Below are 21,093 nucleotides of genomic sequence, written 5' to 3'. Positions count from 1 at the left end.
TCACACAGGTGCTACCCTGTTACCTGTTTCATACCTGCTTGACGTTATGGACCACTCACATTTTCAGGAAATGGAGTTCGCTCTCCAATGACCACAGTAGCCCTTCTGAAATTTTATGTTGTCTTCACTGCTTCTGGAAACAGCTTCCTAATATCCCAGACCCACCCAACAGAGGGCATAAACTTTATTATCCCTGAAATCAGGAAGACTAGCTTACAGGAGAAAGAGCAGAGGCTTGGGAGTCTGGGGAACTGGGCTCTGAGTGTTATTAAAAAAAAAAAAAATCTTTGGTTGATCTTAATTAATTTCTTCCTCCTTTCTGGATATGAGTTTCTTATCTTGAAAAGCAGAGGCTGCGAATGGTGGCTCATGCCTATAATCCCAGCACTTTGAGGTACTGAGGCGGGAGGATTGCTTGAGGCCAGGAGTTTGAGAATAGCCTGGACAACATTGTAAGACCCCAACTGTAAAAAAAATGTAGATACTGGACTGTTGTTCTTTATCTCTCATTTCACCTTGATATTTGTAGCTTAAAGACATGCTCTCCACCAAATTTGTGGCTGATAATTCCACCTAAATTGGACCAAGTACTCCTCTTCCTTACAATCCTGCTTAAAATTCACCTCCCTTTTCACAAATATCACTTGATAGATAGGTTTCTAAAGGTCATTTTGGAAGAGACGCAATTTGGAGAATGTGTGTATATGTGTATGTGTCTGTACTTATTTGTATGAATATCGTATCTCCTAGAGAAGACTGACAATTCTCCAAGGGTGGGCATTGTGCATGTGTATCTTCCTCTCCCTCTTGCTGGTGCAGTTTTAGGCGTCTCTGCACATAGCAGCTTCTCAGAAAAAGGTAAAATTGTCTGAGCTAATGAAGGTGGAGCTTGTGTGGGTGAGTGGCTGCTTACAATGAATGGGCCTCTTTGTGAGTGTGTCTCTGTGTGTGTTGGGGTGTCTGGAAGGGAAAATGAATTTTAAAAATGAATCATCAAGTTCAAATATGTAGAAATAAAGGGTTTTTTTGGGAGGCGATAGATTGGAGACGTGTGGCCAGGATACTGAATGTCAGAGATGGCCTAGAGCAGGCACCATGGAGCTCAGGCATGACTCAGTCCATAGCAAGAGGAGAGCCTTGCTCCAGCTGAAGCTGCCCAAAGTGACAGGCTCTGGGTACCATTATGCAGTCTCCATTGCCCTTCTAGGGATGTCTCCTAAGTGTATCCCCACACCCCCACAGAAGTACACAGTACTTGGACTGGATAGATGACCTCTATCCCAACTCCTCTCTGTCTATGGGTCCTGACTCATGATGGGAGAACAAGGAAGAGGGAAGATTCAGCCAATGACACACACAGCCAAGAGTGCAGTTAAAAGTGATTTAATGAGGGCAGAGCAGGAAACATGCATTTTGCCCATCAAGAATCCCTCTTCAGATGAACCCCGAGCAGCTGAAGACCAACAAAGCCACTGAGGCCTTCTGCTTCATTCAGAGGCTTAGAGGACTCTGAAGAGTGTGCATAAGGAAAAGTTTCATAGTGCATATTTTAGGATACAAATAAGAGAGAGACCATGACTTAGGGTGACAACATGCTGAGTCAAGGTCCATAGACAAGACGCAGAAGCAGATGGGAAGAGGATGTGCAGCATCTGGTGGTTGGCTCCTCAAGAGTATAGCTGTGGCCCACATTAATTCTGCTTGGTCTTCTGCTGAGCTGGGCCTGGAGTGACTGGAACCTTGGTGTAGCCAGGCTCAGGGACCTTGGTATAGCCAGGCTCGGGGACCTTGGTGTAGCCAGGCTCAGGGACCTTGGTGTAGCCAGGCTCAGGGACTTTAGTGTAGCCAGGCTTGGGGACCACAGTGCATATTGCATCAGGGACCTTGGTATATCCTGGCTTAGGGATCTCTGTGTAGACTGGCTCAGGGACTTTGGTGTAGCCAGGCTCAGGGACTTTGGTGTAGCCAGGCTCAGGGACCTTGGTGCATCCTGGCTCAGGGACCTTGGTGTAGCCAGGCTTAGGGACCTTGGTGCAACTTGGCTCTGGAATCTTGGTTTTTCCAGGTTGTGGAACATTTGGGTGGCAGGGCTCCTTGGTTATGGGAACAAATGTTTCTTGACGTGGAGGCTGGCAGGGTTGTTTCACCTGTTGCTGCTGAGGCTGAGGGGGTGGGGTAGGAGTCTGCTTCTGCTGGTAGGAACTCATGCTTCAAAGGATGCTGGACCTAGAGACAGAAAACTTCATTCAGTGGTTTGATTAAATAGGAATGAATCCTGTTTAATGACAAATAGCTCTCATCTTATGCCCTTCAGAAGTGAGAACTTCTCCATACTTTCTTTCTAGTTCTCTGAATTTGATATCATAGGATGCTTTGATAATCTTTGTGTACTTTCAAAGACAGAAGGTAAAGTTGATTTGTTCTGCTCCATGGGAGTGGTGCCTTTCTCTGCTTCCTCTCTTCCTGTTGCATCTAAAAGCGTACATTAGCAAGAGAGCCCAAGAAGCATACTGGGGGTGATGGGAGGCCCCACTTTTTTTATAAGTTGGAAATGTGGTAAAGGCAGTATTCTGACATCCACATACTCATGTCCACCTCATGGGGTGCTGTAGCTCTCAGGGGAAACTAGCTCAACCTCCCCCTGAGGCCACATGATGCCCTTTTGAGCCTCTGTTTACACTGTGCCCTTAGCACATGCTTTCTGGAAGGTTCGCTCATCCTTCAAGCTCTCCTCCCTGACGCTCTCTGGCAGATTCCAAGTTACCTTCCTCATTTTGCCGCAGCGCAATACTAGCTTTGCCTTCTTTGCTCATCACTTGCCAAGTTGCATGTTTACAAATTGTGTCCATGTATGTTTTCTGATAGAGTATGCATTCATGGAATAAAAAAAAAATTATCTTTTGAACATCCTAATTGCCAATACATTACCACCTATATTACAAATTTTCAATAAATATTAGAGGGAGAATCAAAATGTCACTAAAAGTATGCTTGAAATGGGCATAGGCTCCTGCTAACTGAACAAATCTTTATAGAAACCACTCCCCTTTCCCGACCCCACCTTCCACAGCTGTAATCTGAGTGGAAAGTCAAAATATTTCCAAAGTCACCTTCAATAAAAGTTACTATTGCATTTAAAATACATACATTCATAGCATGGAGAGGGGGCCCAATTAATATAAAGTTCTGATGGGAAAATATGAAGATGTTCCAAGTGGGGAGACTTACCCGTAAGCAGAGAAGTTGAGCGGTTCGGCCTCTGGGGTATGGTGTGGAGTCTGTGGCCAGCTGGCATTTTATACAGAAAATGAGACCTGCCTTGAGGAAGTGGGATTTTTTAGGCGGCTCTACCTTCATTCCAGCTTTTGTGATGGAAATCTCTGGCTTAACATTTTTTGGCACTTACTGTCTGATGGTGCTGTCACTTGACCCCATGCCTCCTGCTGTCTACCCTCTGTGGTGTGGTCGCTGTGGGCAGCAGGCTTTGTGAATGGTAATAGGTTAACACATTGACTGCCACTCGTGAGTTGTATTTAACTCAGGCTAGTTTTGAACCTGGGGCTGCATGAAGCAAAACCCTACAGTTGATTTGTGAAAATCTTACTTATTGATGTTCTTATTGTTACAATTAACATTAACAATTTAATTCTAAAAATGTGGATTGTGTTGCATATAACTAACACACAGAAAACAATAAAAAATAACACATGAGAAAGGATTGTTTTATTTTAATAAAACACGGTGGCCCCAGGAAAGAATTTTGTTTTGTTGTGTGGCAGTTGATGTGTTATGTCAGGAGGCAATTCTTGGGCTCCTGGGCCCAGAACAAACCATGCCTCTTGGCTAAGGACCTACTCTTTAGCCCAACTAGTCCTATTGGGCTCTGTAATATTTGAAGTGAATGTGGAGATGACAACAGGCATTTCTGATTTTTTGGGAAAGCCAAGGGGATGGTGTAGAATAAGTGCATCATCAGATTTTCAACCTCTCAGTGGATGCCAGCCCTGGAGGGGAAGTGGAAGGCAAAATGCCTGCTTTGGAAATGAGTTGTCTTCATTCTGCAGAGAACCTTAAGATGCCATGTTGACCAGGGACAAGGGTATCATTGGGATGGACAGTCAGGATTGACTGGACAGTCAGACATGGGGCACAGCCATGAAGACCCGGCCTCTCATGGTGTCTGTCTTCCCTAAGGGTGACATAAGGACTAGAGAGCTCTGATTCCCGGAGTTTATGTACCAGCCATTTCAGTCTGATCACAATTGGATGGACCTGAGCTCACGAACCCAGAGTGGCCCTCAATACACAATCTCTTACTGACTTTCCCTTGGGAAACCCAGACACCCTTATGACTGAGCTGTGTTGGTAGCTCTTCCTTCCCACTGCCCCACTGCTGTGCAACCTCCCATGACCCTGGTACCCAGGCACAGCCACCACCACCAGCTCCTTTGTCAGTTTGCCAAAGCCAGTTGTTGTTCCTCATCTTCACACACTGCCTGGTTACCACAGGTGCTCAGTCAATGGACAATTGTCTTTTTTCTGAGTAGATCTGTAGGTTCATGGAAGGAGAGAAGTGGGGAGAGAGAGGGAGGTGATAGAAAAGATGGAAGAATGGAGGAAGGAGGAAACCATAAGGCTGCTTCTTGAAAATGATTCACTGTCTTGTGACAGCCTCACGGTATGAGCTGAGAGGAGTGAAGTTTCACTGAGGAGCCAGAGCTTCCACATCCTTCCCCACCCCTTTCCTTCCCTCTCAGACAGCATTTGACCAGCCACCTCCCTCTGGGTGGTGTCACTGACACACCCAAGCTCTAGTCCCTGGTATAGCATTAGCTGTCCTTTAGGGTTGGGTCCAGGCTCCTCTCCTCACCAAAACCACCTCCCAGGAGCCCCTGACACAGGAGCTCTGGCCAGATCCTGCTGCTCCACCTGGATTCTCATCTCCAGAGGAGCCTGCTTCCTGCCCCTCTGTATGAAGCTGGTGTCTCTCACGTTCTCCCTTGATTCTGGACCTTGGTTCTAGAAGAGATGCCTTTCTCATTTCCTGTGTTCCTTCTCTGGGTGGGCTCTCTCCTGCCCTTCCCTAGCTGGTGCCTCATTCACCCCAACAAAAGCCTCTGTGCCACCAGCTTTCTGAAGTTGTCATTTCCCCCCAGCCCTGTTATTCCTGTTTGTTTGTTAAGCACACTCTGTGGCTGAGTGTGAAGGCTCTCCCTGCCCTTCGGAGAAGCTCTGTTTCTTCACTGGCAGTGTGGGTGTGCTGACGAATCCGCCTCAGTGCACAGAGGGCACCCTGAGTGGGCTCTAAAGGTGGGTCCCACCTCCCCTGGTGCCTCAGTCTTTCCCAGGCTCCCTTTCCTGGTGACAGGAGGCTGCTGCTCTTCCAACTTCATTGTCCTGGGACTTTCTTAGGACTTGTCTGTGGATGCTGCTGGGTACCTCTCAGGCACTCTGCAAACCTGGATGTTGGTCTTTTGCCTGTCATGGCTGTGTGGACGACCCCCACACATAGCCTAAGACTCTGCCCCTCCTGACCCAAGAGTCTGTGACGCCACCATGTGAGCTGTCTGTGGAAGCTGTGATGCACCCGTAGATGTGCAAGCTTGAAGTTCAGCACGGTAATGTCCAGCCACCTGGCTTCGGCAGTGGAGGACGTGAGCAGATCCATAATGATTCCCCATTTCATTCTCCGAGAAAACCTTTCTGTGACACCATTTCTCTGTCCTCTCAGAGGATCCTGGGGATCAAGTTCCAGTTGACCCGTGGTGGTTACCTACTTAGTAGCATATGCTTTGTAACAGATTGATTTTTCCTTTTGCCTAGTTTGACTCCCCCTTAATTTCATGTTCCTCCTTCCTCTGATGTCATTGCTAAATGTGCTCCACATAAATCTTTGTCGTAGTCTCTGTCTGGGGCAAAGCCTGGCTTAGGCATGTTATGCAACACATGCTTCATTTGAGATGCAGCAGGGAAGCACCATTGCCCGGTCATGGAAACCAGCGCTTGGGCCAGGGTCGGAGGAATCATCTGGTGGATCAGAGTAAGAAATTAGGAATTAATATAAGGCCTGCTTTGGGAGACTCAAACTAGACTGTCCCCATGGAGCGGCCACTAGCAGTATGTGACTATTTAAATGTAAACATAGATATTTGGATCTGGATCAAGGAAGAACAGCATGGCAAGACAGAATCTTGTCCACAGCTGAGCAATTGGAATTCTGGTGCAGATCCTGTGGGTGGATATTCATGTACTTTCCTCCACACAATTCTGTTCATGATTGATTTTCCTTGGGTTTAAAACCCTGGAGTTGGCCTGGTGAAAGCAGTGCAACTTAGCATCATGACATGATGGGGGCAGAGTGCACCGGCAGCCTTAGGATCAGGGTGGTGCAGGGGATGTCCCGGGCGTGAGGCTGTCTTAGGGGGCCAGGCAAGGTTCTGTGGCTCCAGAAGTGTGCTCTGGGGTTCTAGTGTCACTATCTTGGTCACCATCAGCATCATGCTACTATTCTTAGCTAACTCAGCCACCCCCAGCACATTGCTGCCCTGTTACCGTGAGAGCACAGCCTTCACAAGGTGATGGGTCCACCAAAATTCCTTGCTTCAGAAGTTAGTGGAAAGTGGACAGCATGATGTGACAAAGTGAGTTAAACCAGGCCCTTGAATGCTTTTCATGGCGATTGCTCTGTGGGATTTGTAAATCAGACAGACATGAAATAACTTCCTGCATTGTTTACTAGTACCATTTGGTGCCACTGCCTTGGTTCTTGCTAAAGTGCCAGGGATTTGATTACTCTCTCCTCATTCATATTGAGCCATCGGTGCAATATTATTAAAGTAAAAAGACAAAATGTCTTATTATTATTTTGTCATCAGTCTTGACATCACAGACTAACTGATAGGATCTCAAGGACCCCTGAAAACCTGCAGATCACACTTGTAGAAATCCCCTTCTAGCATAACAACTTCAGTGTGCCTAGATTTGCAAAGTTAAGACAATTCCTATTTTTGGCCCAGGCATATTGGCCCCTGAGGCACGGTAACATAGAAAGCCTTGAGATGAGGAAGACCTAGAACCTCACAAATTACTATTAATATCTTGATAAAAATATCCTTCCATGGCTGTCATACTTTTGAGAAGGGTTAGGTGGAAGGAGGACCAAAATGGCTACTGAGGATTTGGGAAACAGGATCAAACTATAAAAGGAAAAAAGAAAACTCAGCTTAATATTCATTTGCATGCCATGTCCTCACAGATACTAAGAATTGGTTATTTGCTTGCCATATTTTGATGCAGAAATTCAATACTTCCAGAGGGAAATTGCCTATCTTTAAATAGGCAAAGCAGCCTTCAAGGAGTGTTGAGTCTTAGAACCATGGAGCACCAGTGGTGGAGGAGGCCCCCCTACTTTGTGCAAATCACTCACCATGTCCAATCTTCTTGCTTGAGTTTTCTGGAAGGGAGTAGTCATTGTGTTTTTCACTGTCATCCACCTGCAGTTAAAATAATGCCAAGTCCAGCTAAGAAAGTCCTTGATGAGAGAGCAAAAGTTATTTTAAAATATCTCCACCCTTCAGCACATACCTTTTTTGAATTTCTATGTCACAAAATGGGAAATGCACATAAAACACTTCTGCATTTCAAAGTACAATAATTGTCTCAACAAAAAGCATTTGTGTAATCAAAATTTATTCTTTATTAAGCTGTTTTTCACAAAACATAATTTTTACTTGAAAGAATAAATCTCAAGCAAACTGTGGTTGTTCAGACTTGGTATTTGGCAGACATTTCTTCGAAAACAAACTAAGTGAGCCTGTCACTTCAAGGAAAGCACTGACAGTATTTGTGGTAGCCAGGCCCTAAGGGGACCCCGATGGCCTCCTTCTTGGCATTTGTGCCTTTATGTAATACTGCCCCCTTGAGTGTGAGTGGGAACGGTGACCTGCTTTCAACCAACAGACTATAACAAAGGCAATGGGATGTCACTTTGTGATTATGTCATTTAGCAGACTGCTTACTCCGACTTAGCAGACTGGAGCTAGGGACTCTCTTTTCAGCCTTGATGAAGTAAGGGCCAGGCTGCGGCTGTTTGCTGGGCAAGGAATTGTGGGCGGCCTGCAGAAACTGCAGGTGGACTCTAGGACCTGAGGGAGGACCCCAGTAGACAGCCTGCAGAAAGCTGGAGGCCTCAGTAATTGAGCTTCAAGGAAACAAAGGCGGCCAACAGCTTGAACCAGCTTGGAAGTGGATTCTTCTGGTGAAGCCTCCAGATGAGAATGCAGCCTGGCTGACACCTCAACTGTAGCCTGTGAGACTCTGATCATCATAGCTAATCTCAACCTCAAGTTCCTGACCTCAAGAGATCCCTCTGCTTCTGCATCCCAGAGTGCTAGGATTACAGGCGTGAGCCTTATACTTTCCAGATACAAATTCTTTGTTGGATATGTGATTTGAAAATATTTTCTCCCAGTTCATAAGTTGTGTTTTCATTCTCTTAACAGGGTCTTTTACAAAGCAAAAGTTTTTAATTTTTATGAGGTCAAATTTATCAATTTTTTAGATTGTGCTTTTGGTATCAAGTCTAAGAACTCTTTATCTAAACATAGGTCCCATTCTTTTCCTGTTTTAGAAATAGTCTTATGTTTTTCATTTAAGTCCATGTTCTACTTTGACTTAATTTTTGTATAAAGTGTGATATTTAATTTGAAGTTAATTCTTTTACTTAGGACTATCCAATTGCTCTAGCATCATTTATTTGTGGAAAAAGTGGTCTCTTCTTCATTGTATTGCTTCTGTCCTTTTATTAAGGGATAATTGGAAATATTTTTGCAGGATGACCTCTTCAATTTATTTCATCAGAGTTTTATAATTTTCATTGCATAGATCTTTCACCACCTTGGTTAAATTTATTCCCAGGTGTTTTTTTTTTGTTTTTTTTTTTTTTTGGTGTGGCTATTTTAAAGGAGATTGCTTTCTTGATTTATTTTTCAACTAGTTCATTATTGGTGTATAGAAATGCTACTGATTTTTGTATGTTGATTTTGTATCCTGTGACTTTACTGAATTTGCTTATCAGCTTTAAGAGTTTTTGGTGAAGTCTTTAGGTTTTCCTACATATAAGATCATGTCATCTGCAAATAGGGACAATGTGAATTTTTCCTTTACAATTTAGGTCTTTTCTTTCTTTCTCTTACCTTATTGCTCTGGCTGGGATTTCTAGTCCTGTGTGGAATAAGACTGGTGAGAGTGCACATCCTTTTCTTGATCCAGTTCTTAGAGGGAAAGCTTTCAGCTTATCCCTCTTCAGTATGATGTTAGCTGTGGGTTTGTCACATGTGGGCTTTATTGTTTTGAAGTATGTTCCTCCTATACCTAAAATGTTGAGAATTTTTAGCATTGTTAAATTTTATGAAATGCTTTTCCTACATCTACTGAGATGATCATATGATTTTTGTTCTTCACTCTGTTGTTTAATCATGTTTATTGGTTTGCATATGTCAAACCATCCTTACAGTGCTGGATAAATTCCACTTGATCATAGTGTATCTTTTTGATGTGCTGCTGGATTTGGGTTGCTAGCATTTCATTGAGGATTTTTGCATCTATGTTCATCATGTTATATTGCAGTTTTCTTTTTTGTTGTGTCCTTGTATGGTTTTGGTATTTGGGTGGTGGTGGCCTCATAGAACATGTTCAGAAGAATTCCCTCCTCTTCAATTTTTTTGAATAGTTTGAGAAAAATTGATGTTAGTTCTTCTTTAAATGTTTGGTAGAATTCAACAGTAAAGCCATCTATTTCTGCATTTTTCTTTCTTGGGAGATTTTCTTATTAATGTTTCAATTTTGTTAGTTGGTTTTGGCTTATTCAGGTTTTCTATTTCTTTCTGGTTCAATCTAGGTAGGTTGTATGTGTCCAGGAATTTACCCATTTCCTTTAGGTTTTCCATTTTGTTGGCATATTGTTGTTCATATTAGCTTTTAATGATGTTTTGCATTCCTACGGTTTCAGTTGTAATGTCTCCCTTTTTTGTTTCTGAATTTATTTATTTAGGTCTTTTCTCTTTTGTTCTTATTTAGTCTAGCTAATGGTTTGTTGATTTTGTTTATCTTCAAAAAATCCACTTTTCATTTCATTGATCTTTTATATTGTTTTGTAGTCTGTATTTTACTTATTTCTTCTTTAATCTTTACTATTTATTTTCTTCTACTGATTTTGGGCTTGATTTTTCTTGCTTTTCTAGAGGTGTATCATTAGATTATTTATTTAAAACCTATATACTTTTCTGATGTAGGCGTTTATTGCTAAAAGATTTATTCTTAGTACTGCTTTTCTGTTTCCTGAATGTTTTGCTATGTTGTGTTTCTATTTTCATTTGTTCTGAGAAATTTTAAAATTTTCTTCTTGATATCTTCATTGACCCATTGACAATCCAGGAGCATGTTGTTTAATTTGCATGTATTTGTACAGTTTTTAAAGTTCCTCTTGTTACTGATTTTCAGTTTGATTTTATTGTGGTCAGAAAAGGTACTTGATATGATTTTGAATTTTGAAAATTGTTGAGACTTGTTTTGTGCCCTAAGTATATACTCTATCCTGGAGAATGTTCCATGTGCTTAAGAGAAGAACATGTATTCCTTAGCTGCTGGATAAAATGTTTTGCAAATGTCTCTTAGGTCCATTTGATCTAATATAAAGTTTAAATCCAGTGTTTCTTTGTTGATTTCCTATAGAGATGATCTGTCTAATGCTGAGAGTGGGGGTTGAGTCCCAAATTATTATTGTATTGGAGACCATCTCTCCCTTTAGATTTGATAGTATTTGCTTTATATATCTGGGTGCTCTGGTGTTGGTTGCACATGTTTGGAATTGTTATATCCACTTCAGGGATTGATTTATCAGTACATAATGTCTAAAATAAAGGTTTTTTTTGCTAAGTCCTATAATCATGGACTTTTAAATGAATCGTTTACCTTAATATAACTAATAGTCAAACCATAATTACTTTTAATTTTTACCTATTTGCTAGTGGCAATGATTACTTGTGATTGATAAAAATTCTTAAATAAATTATCCAGAAGGATTATGAAAAATTGAGGATAACATTTTCCAAAGGGGTTTTCCATTTTAAAAATAATATTGGTCACAACCAAATAAAAGTACTTATACTAGCATACAACATATAAAGTAGAAACATATTCATTAATTTTTATAGCATAATATAATATGAGTAATATTATCTATTTAATGGATCTACATAATTCTATAATACATGTTGTTGTTTTTCCCCGGAAGAAGGTTAAGGCAATCATGCTCCCTTACCTCCTGCCCCCATGATCACCACCTCTGTCATGAGAGAAATGGATAGTCTCCAAGTGGAGAGCCTCTCAGTTGGATTGGAGACATAGCTCTGCCTTCGGGAGCACCCAATCTTCTAAGAGATGTAGGATGCTTCTTTCCAAGGGGATTGCAGATAGAGCCAGGTAAGAGCAAGTGGTTTGTGGTTATGAGTACTGGTGCTTTAGATGTGTAGGGAGGAGAATGAGGTTGGCTAAAGAACAGGCTCAAGGTACTCCCAGAGGACAGGAATTACCTGAGTTCAAAGTGTGTGGTGCAAATGTTCTTCTCAAATCCATTGCATTATTTAGAGGAGGTATAAACCTCTCAGCAGACATTAGATGACTCCTACCATTGGGCAGACAGCAGGCTGGGCCCTGAGTCTATAGCCCTGAGCAAGACAGCGAAGGTTCCTGCCCTCCTGGTGCTCACAGTCCAGAGATATTAAAAGTGAGTCTGGTAATCATGGGTGTGATGCTTATATGGCGTGGGACGTTTGGTACAGGCTGTGGCACACCTGGCAGCTGTGCCCGCAAATGGGTCAAGAGCTAGAGGGGCCTCTTTTGATCCCAAAGCCCAGACTGGCCACTTGGTTCTGCCGCACGCATGAGGTGAAAGGGGTGGGGGAGTGTTGAATATAAAGCAAAAACAGACAGGACAAAGGGAAATCAGGAAGAGAAACATGACAGAGAGTCGACTAAACTAAGTAGGGAGATGCAAGAAGCCAACTAGGAAAGTGGTTGGCATAGAGATCCAGGGGAGAGACTCTCTTGAGTCAGAAATAGGGAGGAAATAACTGGTAGCACAGTGGGAACTCCTTATTGAACAACTCTTATCTAAACCAGATACTATCTTCTTTTTTATTCAGCATACATGGAAACTCATGGTTTTATTAGAACAGAGGAATGTGAGAGTGAGGAAACCAAGATATATTCATGAAGGGTAATCAAACGTGCATTTCTTTATCTGCAGAAGAGGAGATCAGCAACTATGTAGTGAACCTACATTTACCAACTTTGTGTATCTAAGTTCTCATACAAAAGCAGTGCCCACTCCTGACTGTTGGTTGAGCGAACGGCATTCTATGGACTGGATCGGAAAGGAGCCCAGGGAAAAGACAGAGCTCAGACAGGGAGAACTCTGCCTCTGCCAGGTAACCCTTAACCCCTCGGTCACTGACGTGTCAAAGTCAGTGGGCAACATTGGAGTCTTTGGGAGTGTGCTGGAGGGAGTAGTATTATTGGAGGTTTCCTACTGTAAGATTTAGAATTTTATGTGGAATACCAAAACAAAACAAAACAGGCCGCACCCCTGCCCTTCCCCCTGTACTTTCACCTTTGGGCTGCTGGCTTGGAAATTGCTGCAGGGTTTCGGGAAGATTCTGGACAAACATTTTTCCTCTAGCTCATCAACATTTCAGACTGCTTTAATTTTTTAAACATGTAAAGAAGTGTGATAAATAAATGCTACTTCGATTTATAGAGTAGAAAATGTTTAGAATATAGAGGTATTCCGGGAATAAAATAAACACTACCTTTTACTCACCAACCAAACATAGCCACTGTTTATGTTTTGCTATATTTACTGCCAATTTTTTGTACAAAGATGTAATTATGAGTTACCTGTCATAATATTTTACATGATCTTGATATCGTCTGAGCATTTTTCCATATGACTAAATATGATAATTTTATGATCACAATGTATTCCATCACTTAGCTACACATTAACTCATTCCAAGCTTTTTCATATTATATATAAGTTGAAATGACCATCCTAATAAATAAATATTTGTGTACATGAATGTGGGGGGCATGCAGATGTTTAAAGATTTTGATTCATTTTGGTCAACTCCCTTCCAAGATGGTCCCTTGACTTTTACCCCTAAGAGCTGTGTGCCGCCTGCCAGAGTCCCTGTGCATGGCTGCCTCCTAGGGGATTTAGAAACTTTCCATTGTGCCCATGAGCAGCAATTTGAACTCACTTCAACATGTGCATACCTTACAGAGCCAAGTGATCTCATTCTCCCCTGCCCAGTCTGACAACTACTCAGCAAGCTGCAAAATTTTGTAAGACAATTTTTGTCTTACAGTTCCCAAACATCTCTGAGCTCTTTCCAGACCTATATGGAATGCTGGCATGGTGCAGATGCTGCCATCTCCTGCTTCATGCTGCTTTGATATCATAGAGCATCCATCCTGTTAAGAAATGGGGTTCCCTCCCACTGACCTCCTCAGCCCCTCTGAAAAATCCTGTTGCCCTGTCATGCTCGGGAAACTGTTCCCTAGTATCCCAGACCTGTTCAATAAAGCCTTTCAAACCTACTGGTCACCAGTGAAATCAGAAAGACAGGGCTGCAGGAGAAAGAGCCAGAGGACTCTGGGTGTAATCCAGAAACATGATGTCTAGGTATCTAATTATTCTAATTATCTCACATCTAATTATCTTCCCCTTTCTGGATATCAGTTTGTTTGTCTAGAAAATGAATGGGCTGTACTAGGTGCTTCTTAGATTTTCTTACACCCTAACATTTTATTATTAAATGATATATCTTAATGACCTGCTCTTCCTCAACTTTATGCTGATTTTTTTGTCTTATCTGTATTAATCTGTCTTCCTTCTGAAACCTGCTTGAACTTTTCTGTCCTTTTTCTTTTTCATCTGATGCATTTGCTTTTATGTTTTACTTGGAGAAGCACCGTGTGTGTGTGCATTTGCATGTGTGTGTGTGTGTGTGTGTGTGTGAGTGTGTGGAGAGAGAGAGAAAGAGAAGAACATGTGTGCTTTTGTAAGAGTGTATGTTTGTATGGAAAGGGGTGAATACCATCTCTCTTAGGGATCTCCTGGGACAGTCTCTGTGGATCCTACTCTCTTTCCTGCTACAGCATTAGGTATCTTCACAGTGGGCATGCAATGAAAAAAGAAAAAAAAGACTAAGATGATTAAGCCAGTGTGTGTATGTATATGTGCGTAGTATGAATATCTGTGTGCATATGAATGTCGGTGTATCGGAGTCTATCCCTCTGTGAGTGTGACTGTTTAAGTGTTTGGCTTTATGTGTTGGTGGCTTCAGAAAGGGAGGATGAGTGAAGAACAGTTAATCAGGTTGGAATAGGTACAAGTATAATTTCTTTGGAATAATTTTGTAGAAAGAATTCAACCAAACAAAATAAAGACAATTTGAGGGCAATGATTCAGAGTCAGAGGTGACTCGAAACAGGTACCATCTAAATTCAGGTGTGGCTCACTCAGGTGAAAGAAGGGAGCCCTGTTCTAGCTGTGGCTGCCTGAAATAACAGACTCTGGATGGCCTTAAACACACTCCCATAGCCAACCCCAGAATGTTCCACAGGTACAGCAGCCACTTGCACACACACACACACACACACACACACACACACACACACACACACACACACAAACGTTCTCAGTGCCAAGATCAGGTACCTTCTGACTACAGACCTCACAACCAGCCCTCACTGAGTTAGTTCTTGCTTCACACTGAGAGAACAATGAACGCTGAATCAGCCAATAACACACACAACCAGGCTTGGAGTTAAAAGTTATTTATTGGGGGGAAGAACAGGGACTATTCACCTGCTCTCTCCCCAAACCCCTCTTTAGATGAACCCTGAGCAACTGGAAGACCAGCTCACCCAGTGAGAATTTCTGCCTTATTCACAAGCTCAGGAACCCTCCAGAGTGAGGGTAAGAGACATCTTTTTCAAGGTACAAAGAGGGAGGGATTATGACTCAGGGTGACAGCATGCTAATTGCAAGGTCGACAGGCAAATGGGACTCATGAGCAGAGTGGGATGGGGACGCAGCATCCGGTGGTCGGCTCCTCAAAGGCATGGCTGTGGCCCACGTCACTTCTGCTTTGTCTTCTGCTGGGCTGGTGCTGAGGGGCAGGGCTCAGGCACCTTGGGGTGGCAGGGCTCAGGCACCTTGGGGTGGCAGGGCTCAGGCACCTTGGGGTGACAAGGCTCAGGCACCTTGGGGTGGCAGGGCTCAGGCACCTTGGGATGGCAGGGCTCAGGCACCTTGGTGTGGCAGGGCTCCTTGATTTTGGGGGCACATGGCTCCTGGGGTGGAGGCTGGCAAGGCTGTTTCACCTGCTGCTGCTGAGGCTGAGGGGGTGGGGCGCACGGCTGCTTCTGCTGCTGGGAACTCATGCTTCAGCGGTGGCTTTCTCTAGGGACAGAAAAACTGACTCAGTGATTCAATTAAACAGGGAAGAAGTCAAGGTCAATGGCAAGTAGATTTAATTTCAGGCCCCTTTTAAAGGAGAGAGCCTTTCTTATCCCCTCGCTGTCCCACTACATTGGAAAGTAAAATATTCTTTGATAATTTCTGGGCCTTTTCAAGAGGAGGAGCGTAAAGGCAATTTGTTCTGCTCTGTTTCAGTGGGTTTTTTTTTTTTTTTCCTGGGCTCCCTTTTGTCCCCAGACATGTTATATCCCTCACCGGAAAATGCCCTGAGAAAGCCTGCTTCTGGGAGGGACCCGAGGCCCACATGGTAGGCCTTTTGGAAAGTGGCGTCATAGGAAGGACTGCAGTCTATGCACTCCTCGCACCTCGTAGAATGCCTTGTGACATACAGGATGGCTCTATATTAATCCAAACCCCAGTGATTCTGCTCCTGGTGTTCCCTCACATTGTCCCCTCTGAATGCTTTCCTTCCCGTCTCTGCTTGTCCAAATACTCCTCCGCCGTGGCTCCCATCTCCTGCCCCCACTAGGAGGCTCTTCTGGAGCAGTGTTCCCCAAAACTGCAAAGCCCTTCCCTGCCCCTTCCTCCCCATGCCAGCCACTATCCACTTCACATTTCATCACCTTAAGGGCATCTATTGCCTTCCTTGCTAGGTTGTAAGTTTGTTAAGTAGTTTTCATGTTGGTCTGATTGACCCAAAGTGCCTAGTGCACTGCCTTAACTATAAGAAGTGCTTAGTAGAAATGTAATGAATGAGAACGTCTGTAGGTATCATACCAGAGGAGACTGTGGTCTTGCTGAGGGTGCTCTGGGCCTGAGGCTGTGCCCTAGCCCTGCTATGAGCTCCCGGTGGGCACAGGCCTGTCTCCCACCCCTGCTCAGCCCCAGTCCACTGAGGTGGCCAACCCAACCATCCCTAAGGTCCCTTCAAATCCAAACTGTGCTTTTCCTTAAAGACCTTACTGTCTAACTCTAATTGATACCTTGCATCACCCCTCTTTTACATGCTTGCTTTTGTCCAGCTTCCAATAATGAAAAAAATAAATAAGAATTCCAGATTAGTTGCAATCAGAGACTCACCTGGTACACAGAGAAGATCGGGTTGTCTGTTCGCTTGGGTCTGGTGGAGAGGCAATGGCCAGCTGGCTTTTATAGGATGGATGAGCCCTGCCTCAAGGAAATAGTATCGCCCAGGTGCTCTGTTTTCATTCCTCACCTGTCACCCATGATTCACACTCCCCCCCCCCATTGCCCGTTGGCTCAGTTTTTGTGATGAAAACCACCCACCTAATATTTTTTGGCCTGGCTGGCTGACAATGATGTCACCTGGATCTAATCCTCACTGCCACCCTCCTGCTCAGACCCAGGTGCAGGGCTTGTGCTGGGGAGCAGCAGGCTCCTGGAGGATTTAATGAGTTAGCCCTAGAGGGATCAGAGTCCTTTGAGGCTTTGTCACCTGCTGTCTTCAACATTGAGACTGTTGTCCCCATTCTATGGGGTAGAATTCTAGGGCACATGAACATCTGGGAAGAGAAAGGGGGCGGACGAGCCCAGGCGTGCACTCCATGTCTGCCTTAGTGAAGGCGGAAGCTAGAGATAACGGGATTGACTGAGAATAGCCTCCTCGTCTGGGGGTCCAAGACCTCTCCATGCATTTCCCCATCTTTCTCCTAACTCCATGGAACCACACACATTCAGAATAATTTGCTTAACCCCCCTCCACCAACCCAGCCCCACCCTTTCCTGACTGGTTGTGGATCTGGGAAAACCTGCTTTGCTTTCACCAACCACACCTTTACCCCTCTCCTACTTCAGGGACTTAAAAGCTCTAATCCCTTTCCTGGGATAACCTTTTCCCTCCCCTCCACCAGCCATCTGGCTGTGGCCCTTTGCTCCTTTCTGACAGGGCTAGATTGCCTCCCCCACCCCTGAAAACCAGAAGTCTTTTCTAACTACCTCCCCTCAGCCTGCCAGTCATGGAATCATCTATGCTGAATTCCCCCCACGTCTTGCCTGCTTCCGGCTCCACCCCTGACGCCTGGAGATCCTGCTGTCTGCAAGGTTTTCCTCCTCCTCTGACTCCAGGTCTCCTGGGGGCTTTCTGAGGGTCAGAGCTATGCTTACGCAAACCAACGGTGTTCCCATGGTAATGTCTGTTTCCTCATTCATTCAACAAATATCTGTTATTGGAGAAACTTCCTGAGGAGGAGGCCCATTGTCCCGACACACCCAAAACTCTTCATAGTGTGAGAAACAGCACTGCTCAGAGCCACCGAGACTGTGGCTCTCGGAGAGCCTTTAGTCCATACTCCTCAAGGGATGATTGGGAATCTGAGGCCACAAGAGGTGGAATAACTCACCCAAGGTCAATCAACAAACCCCAGGAGGAAAAGAATTCTAAACAAAAAATCCTACATTCTCCTTTGTTTTAGTCCCTTGCTACTCCCTAATGTCTACGGAGGAAATTAAGCGGAGGCGGGAAAGTGATTAAAGGCAGAAAGGGGAGCTTGGGCTTCCTGGCGTACAGCTGGGTACGCCCTTGGTTCTGGCAAGGCCGTGCCAGGGCGGCCACGGCAGGAGACAGAAACAGCCTTGCCTTGTGGGTGTGCCCTTACCTGTGGCCAAGATGAATCCTCTTAAGTAGGAATAACGCTGTTTAACATCTGAAACGGCTCTGGGCTAAACAGTAGGTGTTTCCAGCTCTGCCTAAAAATAGGAGCGGCATGAACTGGCAAAGTGGGAAAAAAGTTTCACTTTTTAATCACTCAGTGGACCAGGGTCCAAGAGAGGAGGGAAAAGGCCCAATGCCAACACGCCTGTTTTGAACGTGAGTTGCTTTGACTCTGGGGGAAGTCTCAGGGTGGCACAGTGACAGGGCCTTCTTGGTGCCTGACCAGTGAAGACACTGGGCAGGACAGCAGATGATCAGCCTTCCAGCACCTGCGCAGGTGTGCCTTCCCTCCATGAGGGGCAGATTCCGAAGATCTCCCTGCCATGGGACTTTTTTTTTCTGGGGTTCCCTGAATGTTCACACCAGCAATTTCCTATGATTAACATAACATGAAACTGAGGTCACTGATTCAGAGCTGCACTCAGCACACAATCTGTTACTAGGTGTGGCCTTTGGAAAATCCAAATCACCCTTAAAACTCAGGTGTGTGGATGGTTCCTCCTCTTCATCTCAGCCGTCCACTCCCCAAACAGCAGGTGTTTGTGGAGCACCTGCTGGCCCCACAGCTGGGCCGCCTCCCATGAACCTGAGTCCAGGGTCAGCCCCCACTGTGTCCCCACAGCCATTCGTCCACATCCATCCCCATCCTCACACGGTGCCCGGCGTGTAGCAGCTGTGGGTGACCGGCAGTTACAGACTGACCGGCTGGCTGGATGAATGAATGGATGGGTGAATGAATGAATGAATGGCACTATTTGTACAGAGAGGCTCAGAGACTGCTTTGAGAACTGCTGAGGAGTTCCTAGTAAGAGAAACATTCCCTTGTGGCCGAGAAGGGACATGAGGGCTCAGCAAAGGGCAGAGGACGCTTCTGCTGCCTCCCCACCCGTCTGCTCCACTGTCAGCCGCATTAGTGCCCCACCTCGCTCTGGGCTGGTGCCAGTGCCACGGCCACTCCTGGGCTCCGGGCCTCTCTCCTCACCTCTGCTGTCCTCAGGCTTGGGCCCAGGCCTCCCTCCTCAAATCCCCTCTCAGGAGCTCCTGAGGCAGGAGGCTCCAGGCAGAACCTGGTGCTGTGTGTGTAGGATTCTCAGCCCCAGAGGAACCTACTTCTGCTCCTCTGTCCTTTGGTGCCACCCAGCTTGTCTCAGACCCTGGATACTCTGAACCCAGCTTCTGAGTACAAACATATGGCAATAAGAGATTTTTACCTTTCCCCTTCCCCATCACCTCGAGCGTCTAGGGACACCAGAGTGTCGGCTGCTCAATTCAGGCCATGATGATTTAAAAAATAAAAATGATAATAAAATATATATATATGTGTGTGTGTGTGTGTGTATATCACAGGGTTCCCTCTGAGAAAGAGTAGAAAAAGTAGGAAGAAACACATGTCCTCTTCCCCTCCTCTTTCCTTCCCCTCCTTATCCTCCCAGGCCCTGGAGGGATGAATACAAACTGAAACCTGGCTTCTCTCGCTTGAGGCGGGTAGAAAGGAAAGGACTGAGGCTTACTTAGTGTCTGGCCCAGTTGTTTCAAAGCCTTTATTAGGTTGGAAAATCTTGAGCAAGTTGCCTAGTCTTCCTGCACTTTAATGTCCTTATCTGTAAAAGGAGAACTTTAAATTCTTAAAGGCTTTCACAGGATTGCTGTAAAGATTACATGAAGTGATGCTTTAAAAGTTGTTAGGATGAAGGGGCTAAATATGTCTTACATAATAATTCGTGCTAATTTGTCTCATTTTTTCCTCTTCTTCCACTTGAAATCAGATGAAACTTCCCATTGACTGTGAGTTTCCCTTTTTTCTGCTTACTCTGTGCTTGTGTGTGTGTGTGTGTGTGTGTGTGTGTGAGAGAGAGAGAGAGAGAGAGATACAGAGACAGAGAGAGAGAGAGAGGGAGAGAGAGAGAGAGACAGAGAGAGAAGACCCAAGGGCAGGGCACCCTTCCTCAGCGGAACAACATTCTTAGCCTTTGTGATTGCTTTATTTCCCCTCAATTTTTTCACCTCACTTTCAGGTTTACATGTTTACCAAATTATACCTTGAGTCCCTGGACAGGGACCATGACTGTACAGAGCATGCTTTATATGAGCTGGGGCACAGGAGGTGGCTAAAGTTATTGGTGATCACACAATGATCTGGGTATGCCCTAGGTAAGGAAACTGAGGCAGAGAAGCATTAAGTAACTCTCCCAAGAGGTCACAAAGGTCTGATGTGCCAGGATCCGGTCCCTTAACAGGCATGGGGCAGGCATTGTATCAGCCACCAGGCTGCTCTTAGGAGAGAAACTGACTTGGTGCTGGCACTTCTCACACATCGGAGCTGATCAATTGTCTTTCATCCATTCCAGATAGAGTTCCTCCGAGTATGGATGCTCATGAGACAGACAGATACATTTTTAAACGGAGGGTACTGGCAACTGGGATGGTTCAGACTATGTGCTCTCCCTCTGGTCACTCGCTGCCCCCGTGCTGTTGAGGGGGCGGGCACAGGCACAAGCACATGGCTGAAAGTTTGCTACAGAGAATCCGAAACCACCATTGGAGGTGGCTACTGCTTGTGCAGTTGTCGGTCCCTTCTCTTGTTTGTTCAGCTGTGCCTGCTCAGTCTCTGGTCCACCTCTGAAAACAAACTCCATTACAGTGCAGAGTGGCTGCTATAGATCGCAGGTTGGGAAACATAAAGTCCTGGGTTCAAATCCTGATTCTGGTCCTTACTAGCTGTGCTGTGTGATATCGGCAAAGTTTGTTAATAATGGGAGCTACCATTTAAGTAGTTCCTACAAAGTGTCAGACACTAATCCTCACAAGAGCAGTGCAAGGGACAGATCATTAAACCCACATTCTATGGATGTAGAAGCTGAAGCATAAAAAATAA

General features: G+C 44.8%; 2 protein-coding genes and 1 long non-coding RNA gene across 3 annotated transcripts in view; 1 reads left to right on the top strand and 2 right to left on the bottom strand.

Annotated features, from left to right (window-relative positions):
- Positions 1 to 21,093, bottom strand: part of S100A9 (S100 calcium binding protein A9) — a 442,604-nt gene that overhangs the window by 310,699 nt on the left and 110,812 nt on the right. The window lies entirely within an intron of this gene.
- Positions 1,692 to 2,207, bottom strand: LOC105885884 (uncharacterized). The gene has a single exon (XM_012791167.3). It carries the CDS (start codon positions 2,205 to 2,207, stop codon positions 1,692 to 1,694), a length of 516 nt encoding a protein of 171 aa, XP_012646621.2.
- LOC142869579 (uncharacterized) overlaps positions 8,020 to 21,093 on the top strand; it is a 35,996-nt gene continuing 22,922 nt past the window's right edge. The window contains exons 1-3 of the long non-coding RNA XR_012918163.1: positions 8,020 to 8,403; positions 11,297 to 11,481; positions 12,308 to 12,488. This is a non-coding gene — a long non-coding RNA (uncharacterized LOC142869579). The remainder of the gene's footprint in view (positions 8,404 to 11,296; positions 11,482 to 12,307; positions 12,489 to 21,093) is intronic.

Source organism: Microcebus murinus, chromosome 2 (genome assembly GCF_040939455.1).
Source record: "Microcebus murinus isolate Inina chromosome 2, M.murinus_Inina_mat1.0, whole genome shotgun sequence".
Lineage (NCBI taxonomy): Eukaryota > Metazoa > Chordata > Mammalia > Primates > Cheirogaleidae > Microcebus > Microcebus murinus.
This window is presented reverse-complemented; position numbering and strand designations above follow the sequence as displayed.